The sequence below is a fragment of the Melospiza georgiana genome, chromosome 1, assembly GCF_028018845.1.
Source record: "Melospiza georgiana isolate bMelGeo1 chromosome 1, bMelGeo1.pri, whole genome shotgun sequence".
Taxonomy (NCBI): domain Eukaryota; kingdom Metazoa; phylum Chordata; class Aves; order Passeriformes; family Passerellidae; genus Melospiza; species Melospiza georgiana.
In genome coordinates, this window is record NC_080430.1 from 138,068,371 (window position 1) to 138,084,852 (window position 16,482).

General features: G+C 42.6%; 1 protein-coding gene across 1 annotated transcript in view; it reads left to right on the top strand.

Annotated features, from left to right (window-relative positions):
• Positions 1 to 16,482, top strand: part of EXT1 (exostosin glycosyltransferase 1) — a 181,827-nt gene that overhangs the window by 145,016 nt on the left and 20,329 nt on the right. The window contains exons 2-4 of the mRNA XM_058025315.1: positions 6,682 to 6,775; positions 9,395 to 9,502; positions 13,068 to 13,187. Of these exons, the coding sequence (XP_057881298.1) occupies positions 6,682 to 6,775; positions 9,395 to 9,502; positions 13,068 to 13,187 (322 nt within the window). The remainder of the gene's footprint in view (positions 1 to 6,681; positions 6,776 to 9,394; positions 9,503 to 13,067; positions 13,188 to 16,482) is intronic.

Consider the following 16,482-nt stretch of genomic DNA (forward strand, 5'->3'; position numbering starts at 1 on the left):
TTGCCTCTGACATGCCACTTACAAACCTACTCTGGTACACTTGCTAAATAAGCAGTTACCTTTAATTATCAAATGATGTTGGTGAGACCACATTTACTGTGTAAGATTCTGGGTGGCCTAGCTGCTACACTGGGAGCCAGTTGGATAGCATTTTGCAATCCAAGTGTTGTGCATGGCTTGCATGCATCATATAGATTTACAGGATGTTATGTGTAAATATTTAGACAGAAATCTTTAGAGCATTTTTATTTGTTGGAATGCACATTGACGTTAACGGCTTGTGTATCCAAATGTTTTTCTGCATAATATTGAAGTGAACTGAATCCAGCAGTGATGTCACTGGAGACTTTAAAGATATTTTCAGTTTTAAGGGCTACTGTCCATCTTAACTGTAAAATAAAGTTTCTTTAGCAGTGCATTAAAATGAAAAGTCCATTTCCCTGTTTTTCTTTGCTAATCCAACCTTCTGAACTAAAGGAAGATGCTGACATGAAATGGAGAAAATAGTTGTGCTTCACAGTTAGTTGCTGCATGTTTTCATTTTCATTGCAAGGCCTAGTAGAATTATTGAGAGTTTTCAGACTGGGCTCGTGCTCATACCCATACTCTGCTCATACCCATACTCTGCTCATACCCATGCTCTGCTCATACCCATTCTCAGCCATTACCACTGTTCTGAAGTCTCTGTTCACACCCGCTGCTGCAGTTAGTAGCATCCCTTGGAGTCCAGCAGCCTGGGCAGTGAGGTGGCAGTGGCTGCAGTGATGAGCTGGACTGATAGAAATATTCCAATGGCTGCCTTTCAGCACTTGGCAAGAAAATCCTTTTTATGTTAGTGTCAAGGTCATCAGATATCATTATAGCCAAGTATTAAAAATTTCAAAGAAAGGAGGCAGTGTGTTTGATTTATAGAATAATTATCTAGCTTTCGCTCTAACTTGGCTTTGGCAATGGTTTTGCAAGCACTCGAAAATTAAATCCATTTTTTATGGCACTACAAGGTATTATCTCACAGCAAATGATAATTAAACACCTGTGAAATCAATTAGCCTTTTAAACAGGGAAAAAAAGTTTTCCAATTATGTTTTTGCACCTCCAAACTTTCTAATTCCAGAACCAGCACTTGCAGAGCAGGAGATGCACTGCCAGTGGCCAGAGCATTCAGATCCCCCAGAGCTTTGTGCAGCCGTAAATCCAGAAGCGAGCACTCGCAGTGACGGCTCCTTCCAGGCAGGATGTGTGAGCCTTCCCAGCTCAGGCCTGGGCAGCTCTCTGTCTCACACACAGCCGAGCTGTCAGCCCTTCTACAAAGGCACTTACTCACTTGGTGCTTTCAATGCCAACTTTTACTTGACAGTTTATTTAAAAGCCAACATACCTTAGTGGAAACCAAGCAACGAGACGCTCCGTGTGACTGAGTGGGGTTTCTTCTCAGGCTCTCCAGCCAGGAGTTCAGAGCCATCTGTATTAAGCATTTACATATGGAAAAGTGGCCAATTGGTTAATAGCTGAAAATTAATATACTGGAAAACTGAGAAACACTTCTCCATTTACCCTTGTGTTACAGGTTTTAGTGTCTGTCTTTGTTGTAGGACTTTATACGATACAGAAACTTCTGGAGGATGCAGTGTGCTTGCAGATTCAGAGAGGGAGCCTTGGACATAGTTGGTTAAGTGCCATCACAATTTTTTGGCTCAGGAAGTAAAAAAGCAGCTCTAGTCGCATCTGACTTCTACAGCGGAATGTGCTGATAGTCCCTGCCAAAGATGAGCTCCAGCATCTTCCAAAAGATGGATTATGTGTGGCACTGTTAAAATATGTACTGCTGGGTTAAATCCATTGCATTTGATTTGAGTTAAACCTGTTGTATTTGGCTTGGGTTCTGCTCCTGTATTTCTATCTGAATTTTAATAGCCATAACATGCAGCTGGATTTCAGTGAGTGCTGCATCACCAGAGAGGAAGAAGTAAGGTCAGTGCTGTGGTTAGCATTCTCAAGGTCCCTCTAGCTGCTGGAGAAGCCACCAGTCATTTGTGTCTCAGGTTTCATCTATGAAACAGGAATGGTGATTGTATCCTGTCAAAAAACATGTTGTCTACATGACAGGTGACATACAGCTAGATAAAGTGTTATGATAATCACTGCATCTATACATATCTGCTGGTCTAAACAGTCTTTTTAGATTTTAGACCTCTCTTCAATCAGTGGTGATAAAGAAGTGACTCTCAAAAAAATAGTTTATACTCAAATTGATAGTGAAAATATTTTCCAGGCTAGTTTATAAGCTCTACAGTGTAGTGACATGGGGAAATGCTTAAGCTGTAGGAAGGAATGTATGGCATGGCTGATTAGTCAATGCAGAGCTTCTGCAGCCTGCCAGGCCTCTTTGGGATAATGGAGAACCAGGAATGCCAAACAGCCTTCTAATCCATGTGCTGATTGACATGGTCGGCACATCAGAAGAAAAAAAAAGAAAAAAGGGGGATGGGGGAAGGGGGAAGACAGAAGCTGTGTGTTGGATCAAGGAGTTAAAATGGTAGGAGCCTTTGGCCAGGCAGTGTTTCTCCTTTGGATAATTGCCCACACAGCACTGCAGTGTTTACACCTGGGTGATCGATGGGGCCAGACATATTTCCTCAACTATGGGTGGTGGCAGGGAGGGAATAATTCAATTAAGTTGTGAATAAATTAGAATTGATTGCAAATAGAGCTATTCTTTTATGCTGCCTAAAAAGGTACTAGCTGTGAACAAGGTACACTTAATCATTATAAAAAGAAGCCTGAAAGTTAATAAAACATGCCTCTAATACTTACAGAGGGATGCCAGCTTTGGATTAAATCTTCAGCTATTTTAGTTTTGAAGACCCAACTGTCATTTTTAAGGCATATGCATTTTGGATTTTAACATTTGAATGCTGCAGCTGAGACCCAGGCCAAGCCGACCCTAAAATTGGCAGTAAAATGTTACCTCTGTGCGAGCGTGCAGAATGAAGAGATCAGGAATGTATGAGCAATAAGCATGTGCCCCAACTCCCCGCCAGTCTTCTAATGTGGAAACCTGGAGCTTTCTGGAAATAAATACCTTCTGAGCAAAGCAGAAGACTCCTCTAAAAGAAGCTTTTCTACAGTAAATGCTAGGGAAGATAAACTGCCAGGAGGAAAGGAAAGTGCCAGAAGTAGTGCAACACCAAAGCAGTGCTGCTTTGTAAGTAAGGAAGTGCCCAGCCAGCCCCTGCTCAGTGCTCTGCAGTGCTGGTCTTTGCTCTCATTTTCTGGAGCCTGAAAAACCTCCACAGCTGGGTAAAAAAAGAGGGTAGGCAGTCTCCTTTACCCCTGTAGGCAGGTAAAGGAGAGCTGTCCACACACGCTGGCAGCTCCAAGTTTGAAGAAACCACAGCAATGCAAGCTGGAAGACCATAACAAATGTCCCTGCCATCTTCAGATGTTACCAGCTAATGGTAATAAGTAGTTCTGGAAACAGATCTAACCCCCAATGCTGGGGAGAAGAATGAGAGGAAACCCTGGAAGAACCTCTTCTAAACACTTGACTGTTTTCTCTATAGCTTAGGATGCTCCTCCAGTTGCAAGTGGAGGTTCTCATTCTTGATTGCCTCCCTGAGGTTTTGCTGAGATTAGTCAGTGGAGATAGTTGGGAAATAAAGCCTGTTGTTGATGCAGTACTGATGTTTGCATTAAATGCCAGATTGGTACTTAATGTACAACATCAGTAGTCTAACTGAGAGGGTGTTCCTGGAAGTCTGTACCAGCTCTGATTTCTCTCCTGGACAAGTGAAGGAGAAATTTCAAGTCCAGCAATCACTTAATTCAGATACTTACCCTTAATCATAGAGATAATTTCACTCACTTCACTGAAAGTATTTTAAGTCTGAGTTAAGGAGAGCACAGAGATGCTTTCAGGTGTAATGCTGTATGCTTTCTACTATGTGGTGAAAAATGTACATAAACGTTTTGCAGTTCCTGTCAGAATGCTGGCAAAAATCAAATCTGCTGCTGTGTGCATGGTTCTCTCTGGGCTGAATGGGAAGGAGTCTGAAAGTGAAAACTGCCCTGAGCCTTCTGTCCTCACTGTGGCCTGTGGGCTGGAGTTTCATTTACCAAGTGATGTTTTTGTGGCAAAGGTCTCTTCCAAATGCTGCCTGGCAGTCCAAAAAAAAAAAAAGAAAAAAAAGAAATGGTCTCTGCTGCAAGTTTTACTCTGAAATACTGTTTGGTACATGTACATTATTTCCTCTGTAAGTGATGCTTCCAGTTACAAAGCCTCAAAGCCTGACAGAAATGTTTGGGGCTGGTTACAAGTATTGCACAAAAAGTGTTCCCAAATTTGTATTTAAACATCCTGGGCCATCTTCTGTCTTCCAGCTAAGGCAGAGTGCTCCTATTGCTTGGCATGCTACCCATGGACTCTTAGGAGCAGAAATAGCACTTCATGTTTGCAAATTTCAAATAGATGCTTGATCCCAGAGTGGTCTCTGAGGGGTTTAAAGTGGGCATGGGTCCCTTATCACTGAGCTCAAAGATCCCATTGAGTCACCTTAGAGCATTTTGGTTGAAATTGCAGGGAAATTTGTTCAATAGAATCTCTGCTGTGATTCGTTCACTTCAGCAGCTCTTGATGGATATTACTTTACTCTGGATCTGTTCCTTCTGGTTTTGTGGATCCTCCCTGAAGCAAGTAGTTATTTTGTGTCCATACAAAGTTAGGGTGGGGTTTTCTGTGTACATATGATGTAGATAAATTGCTTGATGACCAGGAACTGTGCTATTACAGACCTCTGCAATAAATCACACGTTAAGTTTTAAAAGGCTCAAAAATAGGAGCAAGATGCTAACTGGTGGAAAATTGAGGTTTTTTGAGGTGGAAAATGGTTAACAAAATCCTCTTTTTTTTTTTTTTCCCTTTCTAAATCTATCCTAATACCAGCAAGTTAGATATGAAAGAAAAGATGCCCAGTATAGGATGCCACTGGGATATGAAAGACTCACTTGCAGTGACCTTGCTCTCTGCTTTCCTTTCTGTTCTGGTTTTGCCATCAATGTTTTGTGGATAATGTTGCATTCCAGGGTATTAACAGGATTTTACTTTTTTATCTAGCCAATGATGGGGAACTTCTGCCTGGTGTATTCTAGCCCTACAGGGTATTCTATTTTTGGTATTTATTAATTTTGTTGTCCTACAATACACAGTAAAAGCAATGAGCCTCAGACCTCTCAATATGTAAAAAAGGAATGCTTAAAAATGGCAACTTTTTTAAAAATTTGAGGGTTTTGTATTCCAGTTCTAGTATTTTCTCCTGTATGCTGTATCAGTGTTGACTGGTGAAGCTGGGACATGGCTGCCAATCTCAATCCCACACAGAGAAAAATAAATAGCTGCCATTCAGATAGAATATGTATATATGTATTTTAACCAAAGCTGAGATAGGATCCAAAAGAAAAAAGGGACTTTGAAGTCTGTTTTGTAGTTTTAATTAATGCAATGAGGGGTTTTATTTTACTCTCAGTGGAGATAATCTTAATCCATTCACAGTGACCTTTTCTTGTGCAAATTAGCTATACACGCTTGTTTAAGCAAATGGGCCTTTGCAAGATGTCTCTTCCTAAAGACAGAGCTTATAATTGAAAATTGGCTTACTCCCATCTGTCTGGCCTGTGTGAGAACACAAACATAGATCCTAACTTCTTTGTATGTAAAATACAATCATGTATATATGTATATGTGTGCACATAGACACACATGCAAAAAAAACTGCTCTGCCTGCAAGACATGGTAAAATTCGACTACTGGTGTCAAAAAAATTCATTGCTACAAGTTGCTGTCAAAATAGCACCCGTGTGCAGAGTCCAGGACACTCTGGAGAAAGGAGGGTGTTCAGTCTGGATCCTTTTGACTCAGACGAGGTCAATGCCATTGACAGTGCCATGGGCTTGTCAGAAGTACAATTTGCTAATAACAGGCGGGAAGCTGTTGGGATTTGATGTGTGGTTTTGGTGAATGATTTCCTGGTGGTTGATGTAATTGGGAAAAAAACCCCAGAAGTGTCTATCAGCACTTTAGTTCAGAGAAGCATGGATCATTGCAGCTATGTGATTAATTGCCAAAATCTGCTCATATATTCTTCTCTCCACACTTAACAATAACCACCAAGTGAGTCATTGTATCCCCCCATCCCTTTTTTAGTGCCTGCTTGATAAGGAAATATTTCTTTGGCATAGCTTGAATATTTTTTTGCTTTGTACAAACCTCTTGTGAACACAGATACGCATGGCTTTGACTAAATCTGAATAGAAATCAGGGTCACAGAAGTACTGCAACAATGCTTTGGGTATCAAAATATTTAATGTGAGTTTGTTCTTGGAAGTCGTGCACTGTTTATACAGAACTGGCTCATTATTGCAAAGGCAAAATGACTTCCTTCCTTATCAATCTCATTACCATTCTCCCCAGCATTCTCCCACGGTGCTTGCTCCTGAGGATGAGCAGAAAGGAGCCAGGGAGGAGGCTGACATGCATGGAGGGAGTCAGTTAACCTGGTGCTGAACGGTCTGGGTTGGGGATGATTTTATCCAGATGTGTCTCAACAGCTGTTTGCATTTTCACGCCCAGTTACTCTAGGACTCACTGCTAATTGAATTTTCTCTTTTCTGCCCTGTTCTTGTTAGGTATGATTACCGTGAAATGCTGCACAATGCCACTTTCTGTCTGGTTCCCCGTGGCCGCAGGCTTGGCTCTTTCAGGTTTTTGGAAGCCTTGCAGGTAAGAGCTGCAGTTTAAAGCAGTGGCTACGCTGGCTGTGATTCAGTGTGCAATAGCAGGGAGGGGGGGAGGAGGGAAATGTGTTTCATTTCCCTAGTGGACAGTAATCCACTTTGCAAAAGCCTCTATTCATACTTCTGGAGCAATTGGCAGCTTCTTCCCAGGAGGGGCTGAGGCACTGAACTCATCTGAAGGTTGGATTGCTCTATCTCCAGGAAAAGGGTTTCCCTGGATGTGGTGAGGCTGAGAGATTGGTTAAGAACAGTATTTTGTCAAGCTATGAGGCTTCCCCTGGGAGACACTGGCCTTTATATGTAAGCCCTGGGGCAGTGAAAATAGCTTCTTGTTTGCACTTAGCCAAAACAGACCTGCTTATGCATTGCCAGTTTTGAGGTGGTGCTTGCTGAACACACAGAACATGGCCTGGAGGTGTTAAAGCTCCAGATGGAAGCTTTACATGAAAGTAGACATAAGCTGATCTCAGGGAGTTCGTGTGCTGTCTGGGACAGCACCTGAATATCCTTCACCTTTTAAAAAATTGGTTAGTGGGCCCCTTTTTACTGTGGGCCAGCCACAGAAGGCAATACAAAAGGGCTCTGGAGTCCCTGTGGCCAGGCAGCACAGTGGTCAAGCCTGACACCTGCCTGTCTGGCAGGGGTTTTTTTTGGCAAACATCAGCCTAATCCTGGATCTTCAGTCAGGCATAGAGAGCATTTTGTGAGGAGCTGCAGCTTCCCTGTGGACCTGGCATCTGGATTTCCATGGGGGCTGGAGTGGAGAGAAGGAGGTGCTTGGTTTCAGTGAAATGGCAAATGAACACACCTTGCAGGGTCCTGCCTCCAGGAGTTATTTTGCCATTTGGAAAGTGTCACAGCATTGACAGTAAAGCTGTCAGTGAATGACATCCCATCCCTTTTCATCATCAACCATACAATGTCCCAGCCACTGTTAGAGAGTGTTGTTCACTGCAGTGCTGAGCAGGACTCAGGTACTTAAGTGTAGGTGTATTATGTCATTTTAGAAGCCCAGGGTACCCAGAAACCAGCTTTCTGCTGCTTCTCCAGAAGGACTCCAGTAGATCCTGTGTCATGTCTGCCCACCTTTGATGGGTTTTTTGGATACCCTACATGCCTTGGACACATAGGTGTAATCACTGAACCCCACACCTGCAATCAAATTTGAGATCCAAGTTCTGGACTGTCACTTGCCTCTTTCTCCTACTAAAGAGAAGATTAATAGCCTGAAAAGTGCTGTTTTCTCTCCAGTCTCTTCAGAGGAAGAAGTGGGACTAGCTTGTATGAGATGACAAGTCACTTCAGATCCTCCTGAAGAGCACTCCTCAGCTCTTTTGTCTTGGCTCAAAGTCATGCAGCTTCTGTTAAATACATCATCTCAGGAGGGGAAAGCAAGGGTTGCACCTCACTGCACAGCACTTGTGGGCTCCTGGTCAGTGATAAAATGTAGGCAACTGTGGATTTTGATATCAGGCCAGCAGCAGTATTCACCAATAATGATGTATTCCCAGTTTCTGTCTGGATCCAGGTGATGCTGAACGATTAGTGCAACGTTTTAAACGTGAAAACACATTACTAAGTGTTTTTAGTTGGCTTTTTAATGCATTGATGTAATTCCTTACAGAAGATCACAGTTGTTTACACATAATAATCACTGCTGTAATGTAGACTTGACCAGTCTGAGATGCTCTGCATGATGCATCTTACCAAGGAAGGTACAGCAGTCTGAAAGATTCCCCTTTATACCATCTTTTCGAAGGCCTGAACCCTAGTCTGGACCAAACTCAGAACACTTAAGCTTGGTTTGATCCAAAAGAAACTGAACCAGAGCACAGGTTTGATAAAAATCCTCTGGTACTAGGTTATTTCATCTCATCAGAAGGTGTTTGGTTTGGATCCTTGTTGAGATTGAGCTGACCAGAACATAGTGATGATCATTTGTTTATGGAAATACTGACCTATTTGCTAAGTATTCACAAACTGCCCGTGCAGAAGAACTGGTAAAACTCACAAAAGTTTAATTAGTTTACACAGATCATACTGGTAAGAAATGGATACTAAATGTGTATGCGGTTTTTTTGTTTGTTTTGGGACATACAACAATTCTTTTTTTTGTAGACAGGTGATGACAGACGAGTTGTATTTGTGCAGTTGCCTCTGTTTGGAAAGTTGATACCAAACAGGATAGAGAATGTACTCCTTCATGGGAAAGGTGATGAGGAGTTAAATACAATCTGTATTTTCTGTAGGGTTATCACTAACGTACTATAAAACTGGGGAAGTTGCTCCTTGCTAAGTGGTTCACAAAGCAGCAAGGAAGGCCATCATTTTGTATTAAATTCTCCAGTGTCTCATCTGCTGCACTGAACAGTTCTGCCCTTGTCTGGCAGCGTAAGCACCAGATTGCAAATGCCACTGTCCATGCAATCCCCACCTTTCAGTGCATATGAATGAGCCCAAAATGGAAAACTGTAAACACTTGGGCTTCCCTGCTGTGGCTTCTGGTGTTCTTTGCCACGTGGCCTCACCTGAGCTGGTGCAGAGAGGGGGTCAGGGTGCTGGTGGAGAGCTGGGACTGCTGCTGACGGCAGCTCTGTGCCCACAGGCCGCCTGCGTCCCGGTCATGCTCAGCAATGGATGGGAGCTGCCGTTCTCGGAAGTGATTGATTGGAACCAAGCTGCCATCATCGGCGATGAGAGATTGTTATTACAGGTAAGGAACAGACCACGGCCTTCACTTGATCATTGCTGCCACCATCTCAGTGGACAGGGAAGATGAATCCAAAAGGTCAGCGTTGTAAAAGATTCTTTTAGCATGAAGGGACTGTCTGTGTCAGGCTGGCTGTGAGCTCATTTAATATGACATTATTTGACCTGAAGGTCATTGCAGCCACCAGGCCAAATTCTTAAGTGCAGGAGACTTTTATTTTTGCGAAGAGCGTGAAACCTCTTCTGGTGTGGAGCACTTGGATGCCAATCTGAGGTAGACCTGTCCAGGTACTGGGATGAAATGGGAAAACATTTGAGGTTAGATTCTGCCCCAGTCCTTAAAAAATAGTTTATTCTCAGGGGTATCCTCAGGAAAGCAGGTATTTTCTCAGGCAGGAGTTATCATCTAACAATTTGATGAGAAGCACAATCTCTCCCCTTTCTGATATGTGGACCATGTAGCATTGCTTTTTGAAGCAGTGTTCCTGTCACTTACAGTTAATCTTGAGGTCATAGAACAAAAATGGGCTGAGAAGTTACAAATTTCCTGTTACTTCCAGCATCTGCTTTGTTTTTAAATGCACTTTGGTTGTTTTGTTTTTTTCAGCTGTGTTAGTGTGTTAGTGGGTATTACAGTCCAAATATATTCTGTAAATTCTGCAGAAACGTTCACGTTAGGAGGAGTTCTTGGAAAATTGTTTTTTCTAAAGTGCCATTGTCCAGCATAAGGCTGAGATCCACAAGATCTGGAATAAGCACAAAGTAGCCACTAAGAGCAACTTTTTTTTTTTTTTTGATCCTTGAGTTTAGTGTCCTCCACAGGGAGAAGCCCTCAAAGGTACCGGTGTGGTGGCACCCCAAAACAAAGTATCTTTGCCGTGTCATCACATGGCTGTTTACTTGTCTAAGGAAGTAAATATTTGTGAAGAGCTGGCCTAGCAAGACTTGCATGGAGTGCCTATTCTACTTAATGTCATACAAGCTGCAAATATAAAAGGGCCATTTGATTTTTGCTTCTGTGGACAGCACATTTTTTCTGAGCAAAATTATGTCTCTCTTTAAATAACAATAATTTGCTGATCTTCATGTTTTCCGGTAACGTGCCGTTTGTTCACTTCACACAGCTGCTTCCATATTGAACAGCTACTGCTCTGTTATTAACAGTGTTTTTAAAGAACTGGCAGAGGGCCTGAATGTCTGCTCTGGGAAATGTTTTTGTTATGTTACAGTCTTTCATTTCCTGTTTGAGAGCAACTCGGATGTTTTTATTTGCATATTCTCCTCATCATAGTGCTGGGAGCTTTTCTGCATTTATTTGTGCAGGGTGGTTTTTCCCTCCCCCCTACTCATTGCTGAAATGACCTTTTATTAAAGTTCTAATAATTCCAATGTAATCATGCTGGATTTGTATTAATACATCATTTTCCCCACCTGTCTTTCTGGACAAGTAGATTAATAGGCAAATGCATTTAAAATGGGAGCTCTGATTTTTCTTTCCAGCTGTTGTAACAGAGCCTCCATCAAGGCTCTTTTTAACCTTGACACTGTGTTTGCTGGCACTCAGGAGTATGGTATGGTGTGTAAAATGATAACTTTGTGCAGTAACCTTCATAGCCAGAGCAGCATTCCCTTTCATAAGATGTAGTGGGGGTTGATTTTATGGGTGAATTACACGTGTGCATACACACTACACAAGGTTGCACATATTGCATTAAATGTTTATTGAGAAAATGCTGTATTGCCACTAAGAAGTGACTTTAATCCTGTCTTTGCTACTAATAATGTTTCTGGGTGTGACTAATACACATCTGTGCAGCCAGTACAGGTAATGTTTATTATCCTTCTGCTTATTGTAGCACATCATGAATAGTGATGTGATCTCTTAGACATGTGCCAATACATGTTTTCAGGTTCTGTCTTTACCTTTGCAGGGAGTATTTTACCTTAAGACTTATCTTTTACTTAAAGGGCCTGTAGGGGAGGGAAATACAGCAGCATCTCGGGCAATCTGACCCCATTTTCTTCTGCTCCACCTTGCTGCAGTGCTAACTCATAAGCCCAAAGTCTGTATTACATTAGCAGTGTCTCTAAGATGATGGTCTAAGAGTTGAAGGGCTGAGAGAGCAAACACTGGCCCATCTGACACTGCACCCAGTGGAGCCATGGGCAAAGTGTCCAGACCTGGTTGCAAACTCTGCAAGTAAAGAATTTGGTGGTTCTTGTAAAAATTTTTTACATGTAAATTTTTAAGGTTGCAAATTTTCTTCAGGAAAGAGGTTTCATGGGAAATAATTTGATTTGGGAACACGTGAAAGCAAATAATGATTGCCAGCTCTTCTCAGAATATTTTAGGAATAAGCAGAGTGTGTTTTGATCAGGAAAGGGTTGAATGTGGTGGGATGCAGGCAAACTTCAGAATAAGCTGGAATGCACAAGGACACAATCACTCACTTTTGTGATTTCTAACTGAAATCACAGAATTGTTTAAGCTGGAAAAGACCTCTAAGCTCATCGAGACCAACCACTAAATTATGCCAACTTGTCAGATACTGATTTCTCATAAATCTTTTACCTGAGTCAATAGTTTTAAAAGCAAATACCTGGGCTGTGTGTGTGTGAACACAACTGTTCATTTGTAGAGAAAGATGATCACAAAGCAGCAGCATATTCTAAATGCCTTTCTAGTGCTGTGGCTAGCTCTCATCACTGGAACAAATTTCAGTAAATCCCCTTGATAATGTCACTTTGCATTGTCCAAGTTGTATTGGAGGCCTTGGTCAATGTCCTAAGTTAAAAAATGGCATATACACACTTTAGTTTTGAGAAGGACATGGGGATGGTGAGAGAGGTAGACATGAAGCCCTTCCCTTCTGATCTAGTGAGCAGTTACATTTTTTAATGGAAAAGTGCTGTAGCAGGACAATTTAGGGTTTATTTGTAAGGCAACTTATACAACAATTCATGTGTAGATTGTGGAAAGAGGGCAAAAATGAGCACTGTTTTCCCTTGTGAATAACAGATGTTGTGGAAGATGTTATTCTTTCCACCTAAGGTAATTACTAAAATGCAATTTGATCCGTGGGCTCCCAAAAAGTGGAGTCTTACTTAAAGTGTTGCTGTGTTTTCCTTAGGACACTTAGTGTTGCCATGCTGTGGTAAATGCAGTTCCAGATCCCACTAATATACTTGGAATGTAGGGATTATTGTTGGACTCTCAGCCCCTGCAGGTACTAGGTTGTTAAAATACTAGTCCATGAAGAGTTTTGTGGGATGAAAATCACAAGGGCTGCATGGAGGGGCTCCTTACTATGCCACACCACTCATTACCATAAACAATCAAAAACTAAAAGCAGATTAAAAAATTAATATATTCAATATCAGAGGTTATAAAGGGTTGTGTCTCATTTGTTTTACATCAAGGTTTTAACTGCTGACACACATCTCCACTGGACTGGAGTGCTGAAGCTGTACAACCTGCTAATGGAGGAGAGGGCTTGTCAGCAGCATATTAATTTGATGAGATTGTGTTGTTTCTAAAGCTTCTGACTATATTACATCCTGTATTACAGATTCCTTCTACAATCAGGTCTATCCATCAGGATAAAATCCTAGCACTTAGACAGCAGACACAGTTCTTGTGGGAGGCTTATTTTTCTTCAGTTGAGAAGATTGTATTGACTACACTAGAGGTAAGTAAAAATTGCCTGAGACTTTGCCAAGCAGTGAGATTTCCATACCTGTCCAACTACTCCTGTCCTCAGCTGGCTTCAGACCTTGGTTTTCATGACATGCAATTGGTCACTGGGATAAAGCTCAGCATCTTGATGAGTTTTCCCCCCTAAGGAAATACTTTCTTCATTATTGGAATCCACATTAGAAAACTGACACGGTGAAAAATGGGAGCTACCCAACACATGGGAAAGTTGTCATGTGTGATCTTGACTTTGCAAGGCTTTATGGCTTATGAATCACTATCCTTGTCATTGGTAGTAAATGTATTTCTTAAGAAACCTTTCTGGAATTCTTTTTGGAAATATGGTACTGTAGAGCTCTTTCTTGACCATTCCTTAACATTTTGAGGCCTCGTGATGGGGGCATTGATCTGGCTCGAGAAAAAGGGGGGGTTGTAAATTCTGTATGTTATCTTCACACACAGGAGAAGGGAAAGGCCTGATCATTCTTGTAAATTATTAATAGACAATCATAATTAGACTGCTATTAAAAGAGGAGACAGATGATCTCAAATGTGGAGAGAATCCTTTCTGAATTGAAAGACAGGGGAAAGATGAAAGGCTCTTCAGAAGTAGGGCCCAAGCTGCAGTTTCAAAAGCAGGTTTCTTTTCTAACTGTTTTGCAATTTTTCACATAATTTTTTGACACATTTGTTCCACTGAAAGGGGCTCACTTTATAGGTGCTAATGCAGTCGTCTTATGCTAATGCTTCTGCAATTGCAGCTGTCTTTGTGCACAGTTGAAATGCACAGTTGATAAGGCTCCACATTTCCTGCTGTACCTGCTTCTCCCTGAAAACTGCAAATGAGTGCCCATGGCTGATCAATCTCCAGCTGCTGCAAGGCAGTCCCTTAGGTTTTTCCATGCCAGTGAAGAAAATCAGGCAGGGAACATTTGCAGAGCCCCTGGCATAGCTATCCTCACAGTGTTCCCATTGCCCTCAGAAGAGCATGTCTTCATCTGTGCTACCTGTTGGGAGCTGCTCTTCATCCTCAAACTCCTCATGAGCACTGATGAGGTAGTGATAATTACCACAGCCCACACCAGGATCAGACAAAGGTGGAAGACCGTGTGCCATTGCTCACAGTTTAATTAAGCCTCCCGGAAGTGCTCCCAGGGTCCATCAGGTGCCTCAGGAATCCTCTGCCTTCCCTGCATGTGCCCTGTTGTTGGTAGGGGTTGCTAAAAGGACAGGGACACATGGCTGTTCCCACTGCCCCTCTCCTGCCTGTGCTGGCCCTGAACTCCAGGGCACATAAAACCCACAGCTCCCACAGCCTTGGTGTCCATCACATCAAGTTCCAGTGTGCACACATGTGTCTTTGGTGCTGCTTTGGGACACATTGGCCCATGTGGCTTCAGGAGCCCAAGGGACAGCAAAACCTCTAAAGCTAAAGCTTATGGGTAACCAGCAAGCTGGAGTTTCTGCTCAGAGCAGAAAAATCAAAGTCAAGACAAAAGTCTTCCCAGAAGATTTAGTTTAATGAAACGAATTAATGTATGCCTGGTGTTGATGTTCTGGGTTTTTTCATCTGTTTGGGAGACTGATTTTGGTTTGAGATTTTGTTGTTGTTGTTGTTGTTTTTTAATTCAGGACTCAAGCTTTTGAGACAGCTAAGAGGGATTATTTTCTTTTCACTCATTTCACATTTCAACTTGCCTAAGTAAAGTTCCATGTTAACTTTCCTTAGGAAAGGATTAATACAGCTGAGAGTGACTTTTGTTGTCTGAAACCTGCAAGCAAGCAGTATATCCTCTTTGTAAAATCTAATGCCTGGAAGTAAATTCCTAGCAGGATTTTTTTTTTGTATGTGGATGTGATCAGTTGTATTACTGTTGCGTCAGAGTGCTCTGATGATTCCAGATATCATCAGAATAATCACTTGCCCACTAACTGCAGTGCCAGTGTATGTCCCTGTCTGAGGATATCAGCACAGAAAAAGTCTTCACCAAATCACATGTCTGCAAGGACATCACAGCCCTTTATTCTGCACACCTCTGGAAACTTTAAATCACATTTTAAGTTCCTAGATCATCTCACAGCATTTGGTGGCTGTTGTGGTTCAACCCCAGGCAGCAGCCAAGCCCCAGGCAGCTGCTCACTCACTCTCCCACCAGTGTGGTCAGGGAGGGAGCTGGAAGGGTAAAAGACAGAAAACTTATGGGTTGGGATAAATGCAGTTTAATAGGGAAAGCAAAAGCTACTTAAAAAAATGAAGCAAAACAAGGAATTAAGTCACTGCTTCCCACTGGCAGGGCACCATCACGTGTAATGGTGACTTGAGGAAACAAACACAATCACTCCAAATGTCTTCCTCTTCCTCCTTCTTCCCCTCACTTTATATCCTGAGCATGATGTCATTTGGTCTGGAATTTCCCTTAGGCCAGTTTGGGTCACCCATGCTGGCTGTGTCTCCTCCCAGCCCCCCAGGCACCCCCAATTTCCTCGACACTGTGGCTGTATGAAAAGCAGAAAAGGCCTTGGCTCTGTGCAAGCCCTGCTCAGCAATAACAAAAACATCTCTACAAGTGTAAACCCTGTGTTGCCAGAGATCCTAAGCCCTTTCTTCTCTTATTAAACTTCTTGTCATGCCTCATCATTGGAGAGACCAGGTAAATGCTGTCTCTGCAATATGTGCAACACTGTACACTCTACTTTTTAATTCCTTGTGTCCTCCATGTTATTTTTTTTACACTTTTTAGTTCTCTTTCTGCCAGGTTTTCCCCCTCTGTCCTGACAGCTGGGTTGCATATGTAGGCCCAGGAGAGTGATGAATTAGTGCTGCACTTTCTCCTGTGGTGCACCACCTCAGCAGCTCCCCAGGAGGATGCAGGAGCCCTCAGGTGAGGTTGGGGAGGCTGAGGGGCTCCCAGGCAGCCGGAGCTGCCGTGGCACCGGGGCTGGAGCTGCGCCGGCTCCGGGCGCGGAACACGAGCCTTGTGTTTGCCCCGCAGCCTTGCTGGCTGCCAGTGCCCAGAAAACTCCTCTGCCTGGGTAAACCTCCTGGCTAGGCAAATTTACAGACTTCTACTTGTCCAATTCTGCCCCAGTTCTGAGACAGCAAGAGGGAGGAGCTGCAGTATTTATGCTTTGTGGTAAACACTCAAAAAATACTTTCCAGGTTCTCTCTTGTTTAGTGGCATAACTTGCAGTTGGGTAAACAACAGTCATTTTCTGTGTTTTTTCCTGTCCCCACTGCCATGTGGGAGATTTGACAACTGATACCCTCACTTCTCAACTAGAAATATTCA